The 25,675-nt window shown below is 38.6% G+C and overlaps 1 protein-coding gene across 13 annotated transcripts in view; it reads right to left on the minus strand.

Annotated features, from left to right (window-relative positions):
• Positions 1-25,675, minus strand: part of FTCDNL1 (formiminotransferase cyclodeaminase N-terminal like) — a 113,964-nt gene that overhangs the window by 26,869 nt on the left and 61,420 nt on the right. For 6 of the 13 annotated variants that reach the window (XM_074339735.1, XM_074339728.1, XM_019746490.2 and 3 more), the window contains 2 exons: positions 21,990-22,175; positions 12,297-13,201 (listed from right to left, as the gene is read on the minus strand). In XM_074339735.1, coding sequence (XP_074195836.1) covers positions 12,765-13,201; positions 21,990-22,175 — 623 coding nt within the window. In that variant the 3' untranslated portion in view covers positions 12,297-12,764. The other 7 variants (XR_012498618.1, XM_074339747.1, XM_074339749.1 and 4 more) reach the window with 6 other exon arrangements.

A 25,675-nucleotide genomic window follows, 5' to 3' on the forward strand; every position in this document is an offset into this window, starting at 1 on the left:
CATTTCAACTTGAACCGATGCAATATGCCCACCCAATGCCAGCCATACAAGGCATTCCATAAATAGTAGATAAAATTATTTTTCCAGGATGATATTTACTGGAGAATAAGGGACTCTTTGACCTGAACTCTGTTGTCTCTTCCTCACTTGTATGCTATGTGAAACATTAACTGCTGAATTGGAGGTAGGTAGAGAGGAGGGTGTGCCTGGTTTATTCCAGCTGTCCTACTGCCTTGCCTGTCTTCCCATACAAGCACACTCTGTTCTTTCCACCCTATCTCTGCTCAAAAGTCATCTTATCAATGAGGCCTTCTCAGAACCCCTTACAAAAATCCAAACATGCCCTACCACCCCTTACTCTGCTTTATATATTGCTCTGTGGAATCTGGCATCATCTGACAATAATTTTTCCACTTGTTTATTTGTAGATGACCACTAGAAAGCAAGCTCCGTGAGGGCAGGGACCTTGTCTCATTCACAGCTCTATCACTTAGAACACCACCTGACATACAGTAGATCCTCAAGAAATAGTAATCGAATAAATACTTTTCTGAGAAGAATAGCTGCCTCCTGCCAGGTAATGATCCGGGAACCACAGAGACTGTCACCTCTTCCCAATCCCGTGTTGGATCTCCTTCAAGGAGATCTCTGTGCTCACTGTCAGGCTGAAAATGACAACATGAAGTTTGAGAAATGTTTGTCCCTCTGATCTCTCAGTGGACTGTCTATATCGCATTGTCATTCATCCTTCTCTCACTTGTTTGGGTAAGTGCCATCTCTCTTAATTTCAAGTTTTTAGGAGAAAGTACCACGTCTATATAGTTTCCTACCATGATTAACTTTCAGATGTTTTAAAAATAGATGATTTTTGCTTTGTGGAAAACATGTAGCTTTTTAATTTTGGTCTTGAAGACAATCTTTACATTCTAGAAATGTACACAAACAACATGTTGGGAGATATCACATCTATTTCTTCTAGAGATTTATGTTATGAAACATACAACAGAATATGGGGCGGTGATTGCAATTTTAAAATTTTAAACAGGATCAAACATAATTTTTTACTTTTTTATTCCTGTCATTTAAAAATATTGTTTAGGTTTGTCACGGTGACACTAAAAGAATGAATATACCAGGATAATTCAGGAAAAGCAGAATTTTACCTAAATTACTTAGAACAGTTTGCTCCAAGTTGCTACCTTCCTATGTATCATATTAAGTAAAGAACTTAAAAATGTCAATAGTAATCAAAACATACTCATTCAATGGACTTACTCTCAACTGAAGCATATTTATCTAGTAAATAGGACCATCATTGGATTTAAAATATGTGAACTGTACTTATAACACTCGCAAATTGCATACTACTTAAAATTGACTTCATTGAATTACAATTAAGAGGCTATTGACCTTCTGGATGTTGAGTGTACTTGGTTTTAACTTTAAACAATCAACTCTAGGTCAGTCATTTCTTCAGGTCGATGTCTAGATTTTAATGGATGATTGAAGACTGCAGATCACATACTCCTAAGCTGATTAATTATGATCGACACAATCCCTGCTGCGAAAGTCTGAATCAATGGCAAATTTACTCATACTACAAAATTTGTTCATGCAACGGTTTCCTTTTGTTAAGTATTGTCCTTAAAAAACAAAACAAAAAACGCACACACAAAAACCCTCAGCTTACACCAAAATGCTTTTTCTGGCTCAGAAAACAAGCAGTAAATATTTAAGAGTCTTTTAAATGTCTAATACTTTACAAAGTAAACTGTATTAAATGGCAGGACTATATGCTTTAAGGCCTCATTTACCAGCTCTACACTGGGAGAGCGAAACGTTGGCAGTAACACTTTCTCCTTGTACCTTCTCAAAACACTGACCATTAAATGGTCCAGTAAAAAAAGTAAAACATAAGCAGATCCTATATTTTATTTCATTAAATATTAGACTCACAACCACAACTACAGCAATACAGCATTATTGATAGGTAGGATGTATACTCATAAACTATAGCAATCATTTCTAATGAGAAATACAATATCGAATAGTTATAAAAGATATACTTTTAATTTCCTTTTCAATCTATGTTCATTAGCAATCGCAGAGGCTAAATCTTGTTTAAGTAGAAATGAATTTCAATACGCAGAATGAATGAATCAATACTACAGGTGAAACACCACAAGATAAACATATTTACTCTAACTAAATATAAAGCTCCATATTTCACCGTCTCAGTAGGAATACCTAAAATTTCATGCTTTTGAGTGCCTTAATTCTTTTTTTATTTACAAAAAGTCCCACACCCAAAATGCTATTTTAAAATCAAAGAAATCTGTTCTGAATCTCATTTTACTATTTAATAGAGCAGCTGAAAAATGACTTAAAGATGTGGCCATATGGTGTGAAAATCCAGAATCAAGGAAAGAATGAGGTACTGTAAACATGCAAAAAGCAAGAAAAGGAGGCAACTCGGAGCTTAGTTAATGAAAAGCTGATGATGGAGACTGTCTTTTATTGATGACATTTGAGGACACTGACTCACTGGTGTTTTCCAAAATAGAAATTCTGCATTTCAAGTGTTTGAGAGATTCAGCTAAGTCTCTTTCCCTCAGCCTGGGATTGTTTGTACAGAAAGACTCCATAGAATAAATTACTGAACCTTCCAGTACAGCTCAATTAACTGAGTGAAGCAGTGGGAGAAAAGCTCTAAGCTGGTAGCTACAGAACGGCACCTGGCGTCATTTTTGTTTAAAGAGTTTACAAGTGGATCATGGGACATTTAAAAGGCATCCTGAATTTAAGAGTAAAGACAATAGGAAGAGGTGTTAGGCACTCAAACTAACACTTTGTTCTCTGTTGACATTTCCATGAAAAGTTAGAATCCAGTGTTTGTATTCTGGAGTCATTTTACTGACTGCCTTTATGAAGAATTCTGGTATCTCCACTCCATTTCCCTAGCTTCACACCTAAGTGGAGCCAAACTTCCTGTTCCCTACAAGTCCCAAAGAGTTCCTCCCTTTCAATGTACCTTCTCAATGTAAGTCAACTTCATGCAATAAAACCTCAAGTCAGTTGATAAATGATTACCAAACTATATCTACCTAGAGAGCTGTCTAGTCCTGACCCAACACCAGGGCTCTGAATGCAGTTATTTGTATATTAATTTATTCAACAAAGATTTTCTGGCTCCAGGCACTGGAATTACCAAGGTGAGTAAAACAGTCTTTGTTCTCAAAGAGCTCCTAGTCTAGAGGGGAGAACGCCATTGCAAACAAAATTTATAATAAATGAGTTAAATACTCCAGTCAAGGTATGTAAAGTTTTCAGAGGGGACTTCCAGATTGGAAAAATGCTACAGGTTCTGCTGAGTTACAGTTGCCCCATGTCCACAGAGAAGTTTTACATTTAACTTCTTAGGAAACCTGTGGATGCATTAAAGGCATCTGAGATATTTCCTTCACTTCCTTGAAAGTGAAGTGTGACCTTTTCCACACACCCCTTCCTCTTAATTCCAGTATAAGGCTGGGAGACAGGGAGAGAGGGAGCGAGGGAGAGGGAGAGAGGGAGAGAGGGAGGGGGAGAGAGGGAGGGGGAGAGAGGGAGGGGGAGAGAGGAGGGGAGAGGAGAGGGAGAGAGAGAGTGAGAGAGCAGAAAGGGACTACTCTGAGGTTCACTTACAGAACAAAGAACTTGGACTCTGCCCCTTGGCTCTCCCAAACCACTTGGTGACAAGACAACAATAAAGGAGGAATAATGCTAACAATCCTAGGGTTTGCTTACACATTAACAACTGACTGTTGCCCTCAACCATACATGATCCCACAGTCAAATAAAGTCAGTAGCTGTGGAAGTTGGGAAAACCACAACTTAAAGGCCTGAAAGCCCCACCCTGTACCAATGGCATTTTCTTACAAATAGATGACATCCTCATCAGTAGCAAATGCTGAAAACACAACGAATGACTGAAAGATAGGAGGGATGGGCAAGCAAGAAAGGAGAGACGTTTGCGACTGAGAGGAAATCCTGACACACCAACCTGACACCCTCCCCACAAAATCACCAGGCCTCTTTTCAGCCCAGTGCCCCCTCCTGCCTGGGGAATTTGGCCTCATTCCAGTGGCACTGCCCTCATGTGCTACATTGAAAATAAAACAAAGGATACCATTCATCATATTTTCAACAACTGGTTTTTTTTTTTTTCTTAGTTTGGAAGAAAAACTTGGCAATCATAAAGCTAAGTTTTTTATTTTTATATATTTTCTTCTTAGTGTCAAAATAAACTGAAAAAGAAAAAAAAATGCCCAACGGTAAGAAAAGAAAAATACACAAAACCCTTCAGAGCTCAGTTGGCCACACACTGCCATTCGACTGACACCAAATTGGGGAATGCAACACTCTCAAGTTCTCCCAACCCAAAGAGCCGACTGCCTTCTGCTTCTGTAAGATGTGGCTACTTAAGGAAATTCAAATAGGCTCCCAGTGTTAACTATGCTGCATATTTACTTTAATCAAAGTGACATTTCCCAGATGGTGTCATCCAGAAAACCTCATCTGAAATGAGGAGTTTAAGAGAACTCAGTTGTACATTCCAGGGAAAATTGGATACAGGTGTTCCCCCATTTTAAGATGACTCAGTTTACGAAAATACAAAGCTAGGAAACAGATACATTTATGCCCTGAATGGCCACCACCCCCACACCTTGGATATGGATTCTTGGGACCTAGACTAGGTATGAAGCTTCCACGTGAGGGTGTGAATGAATAAACAAGTACATCTCTCTGTTATCAACTGCACAACCCCAACACTCTCAGGTGTTAATTCTGAGCCTAATGTTTCATGGCTCCCGGACCCTTCCTCTGTCTGGGGGAGGAAAGGCGAGAAAGAGTCTGAAAGCCCAAAGTTGCTCGAGGGTGTCTCTGAAAATTCGTAGACCTACAGAAACGAATTCACTGACTGTACACACTGACCTCTATGCTGTATGTAGTTAAAAAGACACACAGCTTCCTCCATGGAGGTGGAAGCATAATGACAACATTTGCTTTAGTAATTGAATAGCGATATGAGTTACAAAAAAAAGGACAGGCCTTACGGAGCAGAGAAGCTAACTGGTGATCTTAAAAGACTTTTCTGAGGAAATGATGCGTTGCTCTAGAAACAAGAGAGCAATAGGTAAAAGCATGAACTTCAGAAAGGACAGACCTAAACAGACCTGCAAGTTATCAGCTGAATGACCTCAAGGAAGTTACTTACCCTCTCTGAGCCCCAGTATCTGCACCTGTAAAGTGGGAATATATCAATGGCAGATGGATGTTGTAAGGATGAAATAAGATAATGTCTGAGTCAAGTGATTACATGTATTCAGTACACAGGTTTTGTGAGCTTATACAATTTTGAGTACCATCTTTAAGAAAAATAATCATATGGTGGTGGATGTTAATGACTTATTGTGGTGACCATTTTGCAATATATACAAATATCAAATAATTATGTTGTATATTTGAAACTAATATACTGTTATGGCAATCACACCTCAATTAAAAATAAATAAATAGGAAAATAATCAAAAAATAATCTCATAAGTAAATTTAGAATGAGAAAATAAATCACAACAAATTACACATTTTTTAAAGTGGCGATATACTCTCGCTATTGTAAATTGCCAAAAAATAATGACATTTTTATTATCTCTATAATACTTTTCTAGATGTTTTCCACATTTTTATGGCTTCATATTCTTTGATTACCTATTCAAATGACAAGACAATATAAAGCTAATGCATTCTTCTTTCTAGAATGGTTCATAAAAATCTGTTTTTAATTATTAATGTTTGGTATGCGACTTCCCAATATACAACTTCCCACACAGACATACATGCTCTTTGTAGCTCTACCAGAGATTTATTCTCCAACAGGACTTTTGATCAATTCTGTTTCATATGATTATCATGGGGGGTAAAAAAAAGAAATACTCTGGTGTGTTTGTAATTGTATACACTATGTCAACACATACATTCCTGCAGGACAAGAGTTTTTGTTCTGCATGAACACTATTAAGAGCCACATCTCTTGCTTACAGTTTTTATGCTACTAATAGTTGGACAGATTTTCCAAAGACTAGTTTCTGGCTCCATACCTCATGACCCTTGTTTTACCTCCACACTTACATATTTCTGGTGCTGGACACCAGAGGACACATTCGTCGTGAAAATTGGCTAACCCGGCTTCGTGTGTCACAACATAGAGGGTGAGAGGAATATACCTGGAAGCCATTCTTGCACTTAACGACACATGGAAGCGACTATGAACCACATAAATATAGCCCACTAAATCCTAATTATCCCCAATTTTCCCTTAAACTGCATCCAAAAATGCCCATGGCCATTCTCAGAACCAGCTACATAATTTACGGGGCCCAGTGGAAATGAAAATGAGAATCCTCTTCTTTAAAAGTATTCAGAATTTCAGTGACAGCAGGGCACTGAACCAAATACAGGATCCTGTGCTACCGCACAGGTTGTGAGCCCGTGAGGCAAAATCTGGACACCCCAATATCACTGGTTATGAACGGAAGTATAATGAAGAAGTCTAAGTGGGAAGAGACAGCAGTTTCAATAAATTGTGGCTGGAATGTCTTATATTTGCAAGTTTTACAAATCATACAACCATATGAGCTTATTTCAAGGGTCTGTCCAAGGCCTTACAAGGGTTTCATGCGAGTGAGGGCACCTGCAGCTTAAGTTTCATTAATATCATGGTAAATCTGTCCCACTGAAATACAGTAGGTGCTCAATAAATACTTGTGACTGAAGCTTTATCCTCAGGGACTTTACAGTCTAGCCAGCAAGACAGTAAGAGATCAATAAAATCCTGTCACAACTCAATGTGTCAAGTCCAAACAACATGCTTGCATACAATGTAGGGATGTGAATTCAAAAGGAAAGAAATAACCCAAATGACTCCACAGCCAGCCAGCCAGAAGTTCTGGGGTATTGATTGCACCATCCAAATCCATCCTGGTGCTGGCTGCAGTTTTGGCACCATCTGGTGGCAATTTTCCTTCCTGACTCAAATACTGATGGGGACCCTTCTAGGTCCTATGGCTGACTTGGCCCTTTCAGGACAGTGGGAGTGATTCCAGGAATCTCCCAATTAGTTGCAGCAAGTTTTGTGGCTCAATTCAGGAAACTTCATCTGGCAGAAATCTGGGGACGTGGGATTCATCCTCCACTTCCTCGCTTGATGAAGCAGGGTTGTGTCTAGCTGCACAGAATGTACCATCCTACAGAGGAGGTGCTGACAGTCGAGCGGATGATGCTATGAAACCAGAAGCTGATGGGTCTTCCAGGTACAGGAAAGAATAAATGGGCAAGAACTCAGCAGATGATAATTGTGTCAGAGACAGATCTGGAAGACATTTTGAGTGAGAAAAGATTACACAAGTATTGTAGAGGTTGAAAGTCTGGAAGAAGTTGCAGGATTCTGCGGTGGGCCACCCTCACTAGGAGGGGAGGGTCAACCAGCCGGCTGTACAATTTCTAACCAGATCACAAGAAACTAGAGACAAAAGCTTACCAGGCCTAGGAGGAGAGGCCTGGAATCCTGAGGATGTGGGCCCAAGGGCACTGTTAGGGTTAGGGCAGTGGCAGAAATCCACAGTATATGCACCATGGTAGTAGGAAGAGCTCTTGGTTGACCCAGTGGGTTGAAAGAACCTGGGGAATTTTATTACTTTACAGTCACCTACTCCAGAGGATTGTTGTGAAAATCATATAATAGTACCTGATGCTTAGTTGGAATCCAAAAGTAGCTACAATTAATGATGCTAAAAGGGTTCGCAGAAGACTTTCCTTGTGCCTTGCTATTTTACCTTCCTTTTCTCTTTGTGAAATATTGGAGTATCAAAAAGGAATACGAATTACTAAACATAATTTTGGGGTAGACAGACAGCAATACTTATCAATTGCCAAAAATTCTTTACACTTATTAGAAACGATATAGTTTTATAACAATGGGTGATTGCTAGACTCCATCAATAACAACGATTACCTTTTCCACAGCAGTTGGTCGTCATGAAGATACAAGTACCTAAGAAGTTAGGAAACAATGACTAGCTTCAGATGGGGTTTCCTAAGAAAAAGGTAACAGGATGATACACAGAAGGTTTGGGAAAGAAGGTTTGGTAGGCACCAGCTGAAAAGCATCACCTACCTGGCAAGTGAAGATGGAAAGACAAGTAACTATTACAAGACTGAAAAGACTGTAATTCTTTTATTATACAACTCTATCAGTCTACATTTTAAATGGTGAAAGAAACTATCACATGAAAGACAATCATTGGAAAACTCTACCCAATGGTTTACCATATTTCCCAACCTTACCCTAAGTCAACACCCAGACTCCCCATTAGCTGAAAGAACAGCAAGACTGTCATAGAGAACATAGAATAGAATAGAACTTGACAATAAGAAAACACTGAAATTAACAGGATAAACTTGGTGAACTATGTCCTCACCAAGTATTTTCTGCCTTATTCTCAATTCCTTCAGTTTGTTCTGCTGATAGGTTTATTACCTATCCAGTAAGGAAGATAGAAACCACAAACTATTTCAACAGAATAACATAAAAAAAATTGGTCAACAGTTGTTGGAAAATAAAAAAAGCGAGGAGGGAAGATGGTGCCCCAGAAATATAACTGCAGGAAGCACCGTGCCCTAAGGCAGGCTGAAGGAACAAAGGGAGGGGACTGGGATCTGAGCCTAGAAGCTTAGCGAGGTCTTGCAGAGCTGGGGCTCAAACGTCCGAGGAAGTGGCACTGCCAGGGCTGGTGCTTCTCAGGGGTACAACGAGGCTAGTTCTCAAAGTGTCAAAAAAAAAAAAAAAAAGCTGGAGCCTGAACCCAAGAGACACCATCAGGTCAAGTGCCACTGCTGAGGTGAGGCTGGCAGGAACAGGAAGCAAACAGGAAGAAACAAGACCCTCTCCCCCCTCCAGCCCTGCAGTCTCCCCATCCAGCACCCCATACTGGCAGAGCCTGAAGGGGAACCAGCTGGCACAGAAGAAATGTAGTTTACAGAGTCCCAAAGGCATACAGCAGCGTATAGAAGGGTGGGTGTACGGCTGAGAGACAATAGCTGGATAATACTACACGCTACACATTTACAAAGACAAACTCATCCCATGTTTAGGTCTCTGACTCACATCTTAATTCACAACAAACTAAATTGCCTCAAAATACTTCAAATAGGGACAAAAGTGGCAGCGTGATCCAACATCAGGCTGAGCTGACCAGAGCCCCGCTCAGCAGGATCCTTTCTGGCAGCCTGGAAGAGCGTTCTAACAGGCTGTTGTTGGTGTCCGAATTGTTCTTCCATATGAAAAATGGGCTCCTTCAAAGCCATGTGCAGGCCTGCTAAAAACAATAAGCTTTTCTAACCCCCGAGCACGACATACTCCGGGAGCATGGTCTGGATGCTTATCAAACAAGTTCCTGGGCCGTCCTCTGAAGTTTCTGGGTAAGTACAAACAGCAGAGTCAAATAAATGCCTTTTAAAAGCAAGGCAGTGGAGCACGTACCCTGTCACTGAGATCCTCATATCCCCACAGAGTAAACAGTAACATGAGAATATTTATACTAAACAAAACTGTATATCAAGCCTGCGTTGGCTCAGCCAGAGGGAATGATAAATTCCTTGCAGATCTCTCATAGAGTGGTCCTTTGTGGACCACGGACGCCACTTCCAAGACAGTACAAACCAATTACAGAGCAAGGCTTTTCATTATGTTGGAGAATGAAAATATTATCCCCCATTTTGTTTTATTTTGCAGTTATATTTTACTTAGCCCATCCCTCCCCCTTAGGTTGTTTTAATTTATGGTTGAGTCAAGACCAAATTCAGGTTGCAAACAAATGACAACCACCCTCCCCAAAACAAAAAACGGTAACAAAAGCCCTTATCACCCTCATAGCCTAGCTTTTTGCTTTCCTTGTCCCTCTTCTAAGAAACTAAAAGTTGAAAGTTTAAAGTCGGGTAGAGCAGAAACATTAAAGAGTTGATAAAATGTAAACTCTATTTGTCCACATCAATTTTGCCCTATTCACAACTGGCACAAGTCATAGGCAAAGTCATCTGGCAGGAGATGGAGGTTAAACGAGCTATGAAGCCACACTCCATACAATGTCCACTTTGTGGTTTGATGGGGGAAAAAAATACTGCAGAAATATTTGCACAAACTGTCGGTTTGTTTCTAAGAGGCCAACATGAGAACAGGTTAATATGAGTTAGGGTATTTCTTAGTTCATTTTGTCAGGTTTTCTCAACCCAATTTGATAAACCTTAGCTGTCATAGATGCATCCCACCTACTTCTGCCAGCTCTGGCACAGGCAGAGCTGATGATATGGTATCTGTCCACAGGCTAACCCTTTAGCGACTTACAGCTGTTTCAGATTTTCTTAAGAACCATGGTAGAGCAAGAGAGACGGGGAAGAAAGAGACGAGAGAAGGGGAAGAAAGAGACAAGAGAAAGAACAGGGGAATTAGAATGTGAACATGAGGTAAGAAGTGTGATTCTGCTGGTTTTAAAAATTATTTATAAAAAAAATAGTAAATCACTGTTTTTATATAGTTGGATGAAAGGCCAAATTTAATCACCTCTATTTTAAACCATTACCTAAACCTCACATGTAGTTACGTAGTGTCAAGAGTCCATCATAATAGATTAAAAAGGGAAAAATAAGTCTTGTATATTGCTATGCTTTATGGATATTAGAAATTTGTCAAAATTTTATTTACAATGTATGGGCTTAGTGAAATTATCTTATTCTGATGTTTCTTTCTTTTCTCTTTTTTTTCTTTTCAAACTTTCGTGGACTTAATATATACTTTTAAATTAGTTGTGGTAAAATACACAAACACGAAATTTACCATTTTAAGTATACCATTTAAGTATATAGTTCAGTGGCATTAAGTATACCCACTGTTATACAACCGTCATCACCACCGTCTATCTCCACAATATTTTTCATTTTCCAAAACTGAAACTCTATACCCATTAAAAAGATGTTTGATTTTAAAGAGGCCTTGCTCAGACCGGCAGTCTGGAACGCTGTGATAGGAACCTGGAGACGTTAATTTAGGTAACTGGCGACTGAATCAACTCCTCTTAAAACCCCAAATGACTCAGTGGCACCATGTGCTTTTACCCGCTCTCATCTGTTGAATACTGACGCCCACAACTGAAGCAAAGCTCTGGACTAGATCTGGAAAGACTATTAATGATGCGTTCTGTTCTCATGCTGCAGCTTACGAAGTCCTTCCATTTTGTTCCCCAGAATACAGCCCTTGTTCACGGTAAGAACGCGTTCCCCTGTTTTCCAGGTAATGGAACTATGGTGCGTGGAACTATGGCGACAGGCAACTATGACGACGTGGAAGTCAGAGCAGAAGCAGGAGCCCGAGCCCTCCAATCTGCTGTCCAGTGCTCGTCTCCCAGGCTACGGGGCCTCTGCCAGAGGGACACGAGAACGAGGCGCCACCCCCTCTCGCCAATCACAGACTACGACACTGACCCAGCAGATCTACCTGGACAACATTTGCTCTCTTCACCACAGCAACTAAACTTCCTTACGCCTGAAAACCAAACCTAGTCTACTGTTTCTCCATCTTTTTGTGTATTTATATTGACCGTGAAAAGAAAACACCCAAAGAAGCATAATTCTGGAACAAAATTAATGCGATCAGCTTCAAGAATCAAATGTAAGTAAAAAAAAAAAAAAAAAAAAAATCAGGACAGATTACTGAAGCCTATAAAAAATTTGAATTCAACCTCTTTTTTTATTTTTAATTCCTTAAAACAAATTCACATTATGTGCTCTTTTTCGACAAGACCATTATCTTTCTTGCTCAAAATCTGTGGAAAAATACATTTCTTTGTGTTATATGGATAGAAAGTACATTGTACTAAAGCAACATAAATACTAAAGATTTACATAAAATTGCTAGTCAACAAGTGTTTCTTTTAGTTCACAAAGAGGCTACACATTTTGATTTCTTTCAATTAAAATTCTTCCACTGATATTCTTCTCTTTGCTCAAAAGCATATATTCCCTAAACCTTCAGACTTTCCATTTAAATTCCGGGAAGGATAAACACAATTCCTTGAAGTCATGCCCAACAACACCATTCCATCTTCCTATATAAACATAAAAAAAATTAGACAAATCAAGTTTTTGGAGTTATCTCTAGAATGAACAACAGATCATCGTAAAAGTGAGAAGACAAGAAAGAACAATAATGCTTTGAAAAAGTAACTTTATTTTATAATTCTCTCCACTTTTCAGTCACTTAGTACTTGATTTTTTGAAGTGTACATTAAAAAAATGATTACTCAAAAAATGAAAGTTGAATACAGAACTTGGAGATAAAGAATTTGGGAAATCCAAGTAAATTGAGTCCATTCTTAGCTTTGTTCACAATAATTAAAAGTGGTTCAGCAAGACGGCCATTTTACCCAGTTGATTCAAGATTTCTAATGCACAGAAGTGCATAAACTTGATAAAGAGTAGGCTCTCATGGAGATTTTATTATGAGTAGAATATCATAGGGCAATTATGGGCAATCTAGGAAGACAGAATGTCCCCAATTTCCCAATACACAGCTACCACCAATCTATTCGTATTTTCCCCTCATCTTCAATGACCAAAAGAAAACTTTGCAATGATTGATATTCTTCCTTAAAATTTCAATAAAGCCTTAAACTGGATCACATGAAAATACCTCCCCGTATCTTCCAGAATTCCCCAATACTTTTCTTTATAGCATATTCGGCACAGTTCCTGCACTCTTGAGGTGTAAATCCGATTAATGCTCTTCCTATAGTACCAATTCCCTGATCACTTGCCAACTTTTTAATTCGAGCTTCTATGTAATGAGGAGATACATAAGAAAAACAGTCCCCAAGGACACTGTAAGCCATGTATTGAGAGTCGTCTGAGGTTTCTGTAGCTTCTTGGTCTTGAAAACTCTCTACGTTGCAAGCTATTTCAATTTTCCCCTCATGGGGAAAAGCCATTGCTTGGACACCCTTCAGTCCATTGACATTTGAGCCCCGAATGGCACTTGCAATCTCTTTTCCCAAAGTCAAGTCTTGAGAATCTATGGTAACATTGCAGTTCATCACATACGGGCTGGCACCGATGCCTAAATCGTCAGAAAAGTATGTTACTAAAACAAAAACCAAAAGCCTCGCTTTGAAGATTCTATTCTTTAGCCAATTTTAACCCAAGGAGCTTCCTTTACTTGGTTTTATTTAAAAATAATACAAATATTTCTCATTATCAACTCCAGAGTTTTCTAAAGGTCAGGGGTTGCCAGAAAAATGTATACCGGTGGACAATTTGGTCAGTGTTGCTCAAGCAGTGGTTCACTGTAATCAGAAGTGTCTGGATGCTGGTGGTAACCACTTTGAGCAACTCTTGTAATTGCAGAAGTCAAACGTGACTTGTATTCATCTTTTGTTATTGGTATATATTGAGTATTACAATTAACACAGTTTTTTTCCTTTCTTAAAATGTGTATACATTTTTTGGCACCGTGTGTGTGTGTATGTGTGTGTGTGTGTGTGCAATATGAGCTACAAGCAGATACTTTTATTTACTCTAAATGTATCTGAAGGGTCTTTTTTCCTAGAATAATTAAGGAAAGTCTAGACTTTCCAAAATATCAGCAGAAAAAGGAAAGCACACTTTAGAATTAAACATCAACAGCAGCTAAAAGCCTTGGCCTTTCATTCATTTCCAAGGCCATCTCCACAGGGGTTGGAATTCAGTTGCAGGCCTATGGGCCTGGGAGACAGGAGTAAATCATACTTTGTACCCATCCTTTCCTCTCCAAACATACACCTGTTATCACTGAATTAGGTTAACATCCAATTCAAGTGAAGCCCAACAACAGTCTTCATTATAGCATGAGGTCACTAAAAAGTGACAGCCTTGGAATTGGGAAGGGCAAAGATACTTGTGTGTCATGACAATGTGGGTTTGGCAGCGTTTAGAGCGCTGTGTACACCTTCTTTCGTATAACCTGTTGGAGGCACCCCTTTCTTCCACCCCCAGCTTCCCAAGGGACAGGGACTGCCGTTGCCACTCCAGAGTTCTGTTACTTCAGAGACCAGGGGCAAACGTCCTGCTTTGCCCTGCCTCAGGGATAGTGCAGCTCATGTTACATAAATAGCCCTGCTCTAATTATAGTTTACATTATAAGATGGACAACTTGGTTAAATTAGCATTGGTATAAAAAGCTTAGGTTTGCAGTTTCTTCATTTTGGGGAAACCTTACATTTCTAAAAGCAAAGTTGATTAGGGATTGATGGGGGAGTAAAAGGCTGACCTCATCTGCAGTACATGACAATTCCTTAGCTACTATTTCAACATTATTTTATTGTCACTGCTTTTTCTTGCTACTTTCAAACTTATTACTCATAATGTCAGTAGCCATCAGAAATATCCTTCTGGGTTTATTTTCCTCTAGACAGCCGTGGTTTGGGGACTTTGCTGCCCAGCCCGGGCACTCTCATGCTAATAGATGCTTTACAGAAAATCGGCACACGGAAACCACATTTCATCCTTTTCCCACACATGTACATAATGAAACATTTCAACTCCCGAGGTTAGGCCTCTTCCTCCTGGGAATTCTGCAGGAATGAATCAGATTACAGTATTTCTCCATAATGCTGATTTCATAAAAATTAAATTTCCTAACAGTCAATACATCTCTCTCATAATCTCATACACCAATCACTTACGCTAAATATCTTTGAGAAGTATATCAGTTTTAACATTTCACAGAGTATACTGGAATTTTTTTTTTTCGTCAGTGCTAATGTCGTTCATTAATGAAAAACACCCAAGCTTTCCTCCACCCCTCAACAGGCAGTGTTACAAATAGTCCCATTTCCTCAAATCTGATATGCACACCCTGTTCTGACTCAAGAAGTCACCTTATCTTTACCTTCGCTCCAACAATCTCACTCAGATTTTGCTGAAGAGCATATATACACTGGGTTACAGTAAGTACAACTATTCAAAATTTGTATTAGGCCTACTGTGCTTTGCTATTCCACAACTTTGATAGGCCCAATCTACATTCAGATAGTCATATGTAATTGATCGGCTTGGGGGAACAAGTCATTTTCAACGGAAGTTCCTTCATATGGACCCAGGGTTCTTCCTCCTTACACTGTGATGACAGGGGCCATTCCATCCCTACAGTCACAGGACTTTTCCTGAATTCCCCACCCAGTAAATTACAAGGCACCTTTTATCACCAGGTGCCCAATGACTGTCGCTTTTTTAGTAGAATTTCCAAAGTTGATCATTCTTGCTAATAGATTAATTCATTGCCTAAGATCAATTATTAATGATAGAAAATGTTTAGACCTTGAGCCCAGAGCACAAGTTTGATAAACATTACACTTGTCCCAACATTGATTTACTTAATTAAAAACAAATACCTCATTTTTAAAATGCTTTCGAAACCATACTTAAAAGTTAATTGTTTCTTAGAAAAAATAAAATTAAACATCAGAAGCAACTTTTACATTCTCTTTTAAATAAAATAAAAGGTAACCACTTAACATAGGATGATCACTTTTCATGTATACCATTGTTGGGTGTATTTTAAATTCTTCTGTTAAACTTTAGTTACACAATAATTTACTTTGTTTTATTGCTAGAGACAGTCAATGAATCTGAGAAGTTTCTCACCTAATCAGGTAGTAGTTTTCTTCCTGAGGGGTATGAGACCATGACCATTTTTACGAAGAATGAAAAAAAAAAAAAGGGAGGGAGGGAAAGAGGGAGGGAGAGAGAGAGAGAACCGTTTTCTGCCCAAATGCATGCTTTTCCAATTTCCCCTTTAATCCTTCCCAAATCCAGCACCAATATGGTGATCTAATTCTAATGAATCAAATTCTGCTTTTAAATCCAGCAGTCCCATTGACATTATTCAAATGCTGAATCTGACTTTTTATGCTAATTTAAACTTAGTAAGAATTTTTAAATAAGGGAGATAATTAATCCCAGCAAATCGTATTTCTAGTTAAATGTCATATAATTAAAGTAACTCCACTTTTTACTCTAAAATTAGAAACCTGATGTGAAAGTTTGTTTCTCAGTTTGCGGTTTCTCTCCGCTCCTGTCTCCCGCAGATTGGCACTCACTGCTCTGGTGGCAGCAGAATCTCCTCACTGCAAAGCTCAAATACCAATTTGATTCCAACGCAACTGTCACAACGCCCTGAAGCAAGCTAAAAACAAGGAAAAACGCTTTGGTATGATTTCACTTTCCATGTGTTCTTTAATGAAAAAGTTATCATTCTAAATATTGGTGTTTACTCCCAGTTAAATACATATACATATATATATATATATATATATATATATATATATATATATATATAAAAGAAAAAGAAACTGAGATTCAGTTGCTATTATTTCACGGGGAAATATAACAGGCCTGATGTTTTCCTGACAATTCTGTTATTTTCTGGTGTGGAAACACTGTATATATCATATACTGTATGGCTGGTGATTCCGATATTGTAGAGACCTTATGGTGAACTGATATAGATGTAAACTCTTTATGCCAGATTGTTTAAGCAAAAAAAAAACCAAATGCACTTAATTAACATCTGATGTGTAGCTTTTGCAAACACAAATGCAATATTTGTGTTTGAGCACTGGCAGTAATGACTGTGAACTATGCTATTAATGTCTGGTTTAAAGATGCTTGTGGTAGGACCACGTCTGGAATAACACAAATAAAAAACTGCGATTCAGACAAAACAATAGTGAAGAGCCCATTAGAACAATGAAAAAGCACGCAGAAGAAACACATGTCCTTTCTTCCCCTATTCTTAAAAACAGTTCCAGGCACCATCATCTGCAACGAATTCAAGGTGAAAAGAGTCTATATATTTTCCTCCATTGAAAGAATTTCATCTTAGGGGCTCAGAAGTTGCTTTGGGATGTCTTTAGAAGTTCTGTTTATAATAGTAAGCTCCTCTTTGGTGAAGAGTATTGAAGCATGTGTGAGGAGAGAGCTAAGGTGATGTTTTGGGATATTTGGCATTTTTATATCTGAAGAGAGAACTTCAAATTTGTGGATTACACTACAGATAAGATTTTCATGGACCAATGTGCAACTCCCTCAGTAAATATGTTTTCATCGAAAGCCTGCTGAGTGCCAGGAACAAGGCAGGTGGCTGGGCATGAAAACATGATGAAGGTTAAAATAAGATAAAACCTAGCCTAAAAGTGGTCTTTGCTTCAGAGAAACAAACAGAGCAAGGCAGCAGACTTGGAACTCAGGTTCAAATATATAAACAGTTATACACCAAAAGCAATTAGTCATCATTAAATATTGGTATTTTACATTTTTTAGAACATGTACTAAAGAGAAACCACAGCTGAAACAGGACATTTGATGACTAAAACTGTAAAACTCAAGCATAATTGCTAAGTCCGATGCTCCCACGGCAGGAAGAAGACAGGAGTCTTATGCATGTGGCCCAATCCATAGAAAAAAAGGCTAAAGGAGAACCACGTGGCACAGGCTGGCAATGGCTCCCCAGGGATCTGAATTCAAGTTCTACCTCTTCACGGCATGGCATTTTGTTCAGTTGCTTTTCTGCAAAATGGCTATGTTTTCCCTCTCTGCAAGGAACTGTGTCTCAATTTCTCAACTTTAAGTCTTTCAGCGTAGCAATAATTCAAAGAGGAAATTACAGTGGTAGGTACACATTAACATCGTCCTGGAATGAAGCCAACCCAGGTGAGGGGGACCTCAGGTGACTGACCTGCTCCCAAATTTTCCATAGTAGGACAGTGCCCTCCACCAGTTATACAGAGACGACACCTAAGTCCTTCACGGTTTCCACCACAGGTTACATATTTAATTACACATTGAAACTTTCATCTTCCATCATCCCAACTAGATTTACAAGCAAACACAGAAAATTATGAAAATAATTTCTTTTAAGTTCCCTAAAACTTAAAAGACTCATTCTAAAACAGGAAATTAGCTTTCAAAGACTAAGTAAAATTTTTGGTGTGGAGTAAATTGCGTTATTCAATGTCAAGAAAAATGCCTGATGCTGTACTTCTTATTTACAGAGAGTGAAGTAGCAGGGCAGCTCTCTCAGTAACCCATTTAAATAACTAAACAGAAGTCCCTGATTCCAAGATGTACCAATTACCTCCATCTATGATTCCTAAAGCATCATATGAAACTATAGTTCAAAGAATTGTCCTGTATTTTTAAACAATGATGCACACAGTATATGCAGGCCATTCATATAACATATCAGCCAGCAGTGTTTAAATTATCCCATAAATGTTTAGAGTTTTTTAAATATATATGTATAAAAGATCTAAAAGTATCAACTATTACTGCTTTGCCCTTATTTACGTTCCCCACGAGCTGGCCAACTACAAACTTTTAAAAGGAATTTGGTTTAAAAGATTTTGTGTGTTTGGCACTGACCGAGAGTGTTAATCATTTCTGAGATCACTTTTTTTCTCTTCTGTTTATAATATTCTTAGGGAACTTCAAAACAGAAACCTGTTCCCTTATAGATTCTGCTTCCTTTTGGGTACTGCGTAGATTAATTTGTCACTGAAAAGTTAACTGTAAGTGTTCAGTTGATAGCACCAATCATTTCTATTTAATTTTTTTAGGAAAAGAAATAAACAGCAACAATGTGTTGAGGCTTTTCTGTTTTGATGGGACAAGTGGAAAAATATGTTGAGAAACTGATATAACTAAAAAAAAATGTTAGAAAAATATATAAAGCCATTAAATTTAAAAATAAGAAGGGAAACCACCATCGTTGGGAACTAAATTCATTGAAAAATTAGATGAATAACATTTATACCCTAATGACAGAGGTGTTATAAATTCTACTTCAATAGATATTACTTTAAAAAAACGAAAGGATTTTACTCCGTATTACATAAATGTTTTTTCAAGGAAGAATTTTTGCAAATAAGGTAACCTAAGATTTGGGCTAATCATGTGTCTTAAACTTGAATTCCAATCTGGTTTGTGAAATATTAGAAACTAATTGTTTATCCACATCCCTTATTCACTGTTGCTCCTTGAAACATTTTATTTTTCTGTTATCAGCACCTGCTTTGAGACTATTAAATGAGGGGCCTCTGGATGAACAATGGTTGCCTAACCTTGACAACTCGTTTTCATGTTCTTGCACAAACTAAGCCTTCTACCGCTTATCAGGAGATATTAGCAAAAAAGACATGTGGGGAAAATGTGCTATTTTTCCCTTCTTATCTTGACTCGTCCACTGAATCCAATCTGAAACCCAGCTTTTATAAAACTGACCACTGATAAATCTTAATAATTGTCTTTCATGAAAGATGATGGAAAATAATCGCAAGATTGATTTAGAGAAATTATGAAAATAAATTAGAAGTATTACAAATTTAAAAAGGTTTTTCTTATAAATATATGAGATAAATAAATTGATGCAGATATATTTTACAATATTGAGATCATACTGTTTATACTACTTTATATGCTTTGGCCTTGACACTCGTTATTCCCTCTATTTGAGATGTGTCCATATGTCTACATGGCTAACGGCCTCACTCCTTCCAGTCTTTGTTCCAATGCAGCCTTCACAATGAGACCTACTTTGGATTATTTAAAATCGCAATTCACCCCAATCCCTGAACTCATGGTATTTTTGGGGGGAAGGTGGAGGCGCTGTAGCACTTGTCCTTTCCTAACATGCTATATAATTCATTATTGACTAAGCTTCTTACTTGTCTGTCCTCTCACCCCCTGCCCACTGGAATATAAATTCTTTGAGGGCATATGAATTCTATTTTGCCCACTGATGGTAGTGCCTGGCATATACTAGGTACTTAATACATACTTGTTGTATTAATTAACTAATTACAAATTCTCTCTCCAGTGTATTGTATATTCCATGTCTCTAAAAATTCTTCCAAAACATCATGCTTAATTGCTTGCATAACTATCTTTCACTTAGGTACGCCATAGTTTATTTAATCATTCTCAAATATTGAAGATTTACAATATTTCCAGTATTTGCTATTACAAATAGTGCTCTGATAAACATACTTGCACATCAGTACACTTATGATTTCCTTAGGATTTATCACTAGAACTAGAATTCCTGCAAGGCAGCTATCTGCATTTTTTAGACTCCTTGATACTTAACCACCAACTCATTTCCAAAAAGTTTAAACCCATTGGTAACACCACTCACAGTCTGAGTGCCTGTAACTACAGATTTACCAGTGTCAAATATTGCCTTGAAAATACCATCTTTAAACACTTTAGTGCCAGTTTTGAACATTTGGTCTTTAACTCAGATATGCTTTTTATATCAGGTTAAAGTTCTTCCCAAATCCCGACCCGTTCATTCTCACAGCATTGCAAAAATGCGAATTAGATTTGTCAAGGGTTTGCCTAAGCAACGCTAAAGCCGGCTCTTCTGTATGCTAACGCTAGGATCCCTGCTTCTATTTCCCACCCACTGAGTAATCCTGGCACTGCACTGCTTAGGTCTGTGGTATAATCCCTTCAGTCTTTAGTGAGGCTCAAATTAGAAACCAGGAAATGGATTTCTGAGAATTTAGTCACAAAATTTACACTTCTACATTTGTGAGACAAATCGTGGGAAAATATGTGAGGTTCAAATGATCAGGGAGCCATCAGTTTCTTCCTTTTCTCCATAACTAAACACTGAAACACATTTATAATCACTCTTTTATACACCTCCTGTCTACAGGGAAGAGAGGAGGAACTGTGTTTGGCACTTAGACATTATTTCAACTTCACAGTCTTATGAGGGAGATACGATTATTACGTCAATTTCATAGATACGGGAACTGAAGCCTGATGAGTTCAAGAACTCTCTGAGGTCCCACAGCCAATCAACAGCAAGGCCAGGATTGGAGCACAGCCCCAAAGCTTGTGCTTTTTTTACTACACTATGCTTGATTATAGACACCATCCATCTCTTTGAGAGCAGAATTCTGCACCAGGGGACGAGTAACCGAAGGCCTTTGTGTGGCTGCGGCAGAGCTGTGCCATTAGGAAATATGTTTCTTATGCCTGCCCACCTCTCGCTCCTTGGGGATCCAGTATTTTCATAACTGCTGAGGTATTAATTGTTACATAACACGGTTTAATTTGTGACCCCTACAAAATGTTACCTAACATGGTTTAATTTGTGACCCCTACAGAAGATATCTGAGAATGAAAGAATTAAGACTCAAATAAATGGCACCATGATGGTGAAGTGCAAGAAATGGGGATGGAGTTTTGGGGAGGGACCGTACTGCCTTTTTCTAAGGTAAACCTTATGTTCAAGGGGTGAGGGGAAGGCTGGAATAGCAGAGAGAGGCAAGAGCTGGTGAGATCAAGGGGAAGGGAGAATACCATTTCCAGTATCTAGTCTCCCTGTTTCAGAAGCATGTTGTCTAGAGAGCTTTTGCCCACGTGCCTCTAGAACTGATTTCCAGCTGTATGCATCAACTTGGTCATACTGGATGGTCAAGCTCTGAAAGACTTTCCTACCAGCTGAAAGTAACCTCTACTCAAGTCCTTACCCCCAAGTGTCTCCATCACACCCCAGGACACAGCCTCACACCTGGCACAGGAGCAGGCCTCCACGATCCTAGCCCAGCATCAGGAGTAACAACCATTCTCATCCTCAGTGGCCATGCTGCAGGGATCATTATATCTCTTGAATATCACTGTAGGGGACTTTCAACGAATATCTGACGAGGGCTTCTAGCCTCTCTGTTCAGCTTAGGAAGACATGGATGAGAGTAAGAGCCAATTCAATGAGCCCCAATTGTAACTTATAATGCAGGAGGGACGAAACTAAGAGTATCTCAGGATTCTATTATCAAGTTTAAAAACAGAAACAGAACCTGTTAAACCACATCTTCGGGCAGGTGCAGCTCCCAGGTCAGGTTCAAGAGCACTGAAATCCCTCCTTGTGAACCAGCCCAGTTGCTTCCTTCTTTGGACAAGAGTGCGCTTCTCAGGCAGGTCGGCCTCACCAAAGAGAAAAATGCTGCAGCCAGGAACGTGCAGGACCAGATTCTCAGCAAGGCCTATGGGTAGTGGGAGATGTTAACAACATTAAATTAAAATCAGGCCTAATGAAAGAAAATAAAGCATACAATTTTTTACTGTGGTAAAATATATTTAACACAAAATTTGCCATTTTAACCATTTCTAAGTGTATAATTCAGTGGCATTAAGTACATTCCCATCATGTAACCATCGCCACTAAAGCATATAATTCGTACTCATTTTAAAAATCAAAGTTTGAGCATAATTTATTTTCCCATGAAGTTAGTCACATAATAAAAGTTTGTCTTTGCACAAAGAGGCTTGAATTTCTAAGCCATTACAAATCTAATTTCACAAGGGACATTCATCACTAAGGTTAATGAATTGGTGTCTTCCATTTTTGAACAATTTTATAACAGCTCCGAATTGTGTATATTGTTAACAGAAGTTCAAAAAAAAAAAGTATAAGGGCCAGATCTGCACTGTCCAGTACACCGACATGTGCTATTAAATTTTAATTTTAATTAATTAAAATGAAAAATAGTTAAAAATTAAGTTTTCCAGTTGCACTAGCCACATTTCAAGGGCTCAGTAACCACACATGGCTAGTGGTCTCCTTATTGGACAGCAAAGATATAGAACATTTCCTTCATCGCTAAAAGTTCTATTGGACAACACTGGAGCAGATGTCCTATAAAGAAGCCTAACATTTAAACATAATTTTATGAAGACTACTCTGAAGGGCAACATTTTTTTTATCCTCTTCTTTCATTCTTTCTACCTATCTCCTGTCTCTGACCTTATCTTCTCAAGGCAGATTACAGAATTGCTATACTGTTTTTTTCTAGTGAACTGCTTCAGAGAACCTCTGCAGCTAATAGCATTTTTTCGTGGGGGCAAATCACAATCCCCTGTAAGCAAGGATAAAGACAGCATACATTTTTATCTGATGTATAAAACGTAGGTATTTGGGGAATTTTGGTACTGGCCCTGGGCAGCAGAAATATGGGCCTTCTTTATTGGAGGTACATCATGGAACGGGAGAGGCTGCGAGAGGGCCTCTAGCCACAAAACTCATAGGAAACCTCTCCAACTGCAATTTTAGGATTTGTTACTTGTTTCAAATGTAGACTGCCATGTTGATGGGAGGGGCAAAACGTGGAGGATACTAAAGAAGATTTTATACTTCTGGGTTGTATGAAGTCTTGGAAAATGTTCTTTCTCTGCGTCAGGTAGGGACGCCAGCACCAGAAGCCACGAAGCCTCACACGGCTCTAAGGTACTCACGGGCCACGGCTCCTGAGGGGTGGTGGGGCCAGACGCCAGGACACATCCAGTCAGCTGAGGTTTCAGAATTGCAAAGTAATGTTTAGGCAGTTAGCTAAATTTTCCCCTCAAATCTAGAATGGCAGAGGGTGAGGGTGGCAGAAGAAGGGGAGAACATTTAGGAGAGCTAGGATGTTAAGACATCTTCACATCTGACAACTCTCCCAATTGTTCGCATCACTGGTATCTGCTCCAACCGTAACTTAGTGACTCATGCTCTGGCTGCTGCAGCAGCCTAAAACACAAACTGCAATGCCTAAGGCCTCTCCTACTAGACAGTGTAACATGTTTCCTGGCTCTGCCCAGTTCTTTGCCTGCCCAGGCCAGCACTTCCAATTGGAGCTGTAGTTCTGGAGGATTGCGTAAGTTTATAAAGCCCAGAATGCTGTAAAGGAGGATTCTTGGGGCCTTGTTCCGAAAGGGCAAAGCAGTGGAAAATATCTGCAGTAGCAATCGCCAGCTGTCAGCAATTGGGGGTGGAAGACACGGGTGCATTCTGGTTTGGTAGAAATAGCATATGTTTTTGAGGCCAGAAGACACGGGTTTAAATACCATTTCTGCACCTTAATAGCTAATTGGGATCTTGAACAATTTGCTTAACATCTCTGAGCATCAACTTCTCTATCTGTAAAATGAAAAAGAAGAAAACACATCTTCCACTAAAGCTCTAATCCCTTACCTAGAAATGTGACAATTAAAAAAAAAAGCATTTATGTGGGCTTTCCTGTATAAACTGTATTTCAGGGTAGCCAGATAGCCTGAACTGATGAAGGAAATAATTTTTTAATGGAAAAAAACCCAACTAATAAATGTAGAATTGTATAATTAGAAAATCACAATTTTGCAGCCCTTAAGAAAATAACTGTTTCAGACAAAGATTATCAATGGGGATACCCTCCTGAAAAGGCAATTAGGAACAAAGGCAATTCATATTTCTATCACCAGATGTTAGATAACCAGACATTGTGGCCTCCTGTTATGACGCAATATGAAGCGCACAGCCCACCTTTGAAGAATTTTTGCTAAAAAAATTGGGCTTCAAACCAATCGAGTCTGTAGTGCTAACTTAAAGGTTGTAGAAAAGGTGAGCTATAAAGATACAAATTAAATGACACCACAAGGGGGCAAACAGACCTACCAAGACATGGAAATTCTATGGGACAACTGACCCAGTTTCCACAACCAATGAGTGAATGGGGAGGATAGAGTGGGGGATGCAGGAGAACCGGTCTAGGTCAACAATCAATGTGATATGTGAACCATGTGTAGATGCAGCTTCGAATATTCAAATAAGTCCATCAAAAAGGACATTTGCCTGGATTACACACTGGGAGTTAGATGGTACCAAAGAATTATCATCTTGTTGTGTGTGATGATGGCACTGTGGTTAGTAGAAAAATGTCCCTATTGCTCAAAGATATATATTAAATATGTGTGGGTAAAATAATATGCTCTTTGGAACTTGCTTTTAAAGTACTTTAGTAAAACCAAAGGAAAAAAGAGGGAGATGAGAGGAATGGAGAGAAAAATAAAGTAAGCAAAGAAAAAAATAAAAAGAAAGACAAGCACCTTATAGAATAGATGGCGAGATTAAGATTAAATAAACTAAGAAAAGTATTTAGCACAATGCCTGGTACACAGTACCCGCTAGCTTTCTTTCTCCTTTGCAAGCCTACACCACTATTCTGAACTCTGAAAATTCTGAATACCTTCCTGCATTGGTACATCCCCGCTTACTAGAAATTCCTGTATATTTTAACAATACTCCTTTTCCATTATCTCTTTTACACAAATTTGTTGTGGAAGGAATCAAACTTAATTTTTGTTCTCTAATGAAGCAAGAAAATAAAATATTTCATTATTCTCATACAGTGAAAAGGCAACCAAAACCAAAATGATGTTTAGTAATAGAGACAGTACACTACACTCTTCATACTGAAGGATGTATCATTTATGTTTCTAATGACTGCAACCCAAAGGCCCATACAGGTAGGTATTTATAACTCTCCTGAAAAGTAAATGTAGATTGCCTGCATGTCAAAGAAATGTCTCTCAAATTTAGTCAGAAAAATACTTACTAGCAAGTATTTTATTTGTTGTATAAATTTCATATTCGAATGAGGTAGTTTTAATTTTATCATTTTATTTTCATAATTAATCTATATAACAATCACTCTATGTAATTTCAAATTACGCAAATAGGTCTCTTAAA

The sequence above is a fragment of the Rhinolophus sinicus genome, linkage group LG01 (assembly GCF_036562045.2).
Source record: "Rhinolophus sinicus isolate RSC01 linkage group LG01, ASM3656204v1, whole genome shotgun sequence".
NCBI lineage: Eukaryota > Metazoa > Chordata > Mammalia > Chiroptera > Rhinolophidae > Rhinolophus > Rhinolophus sinicus.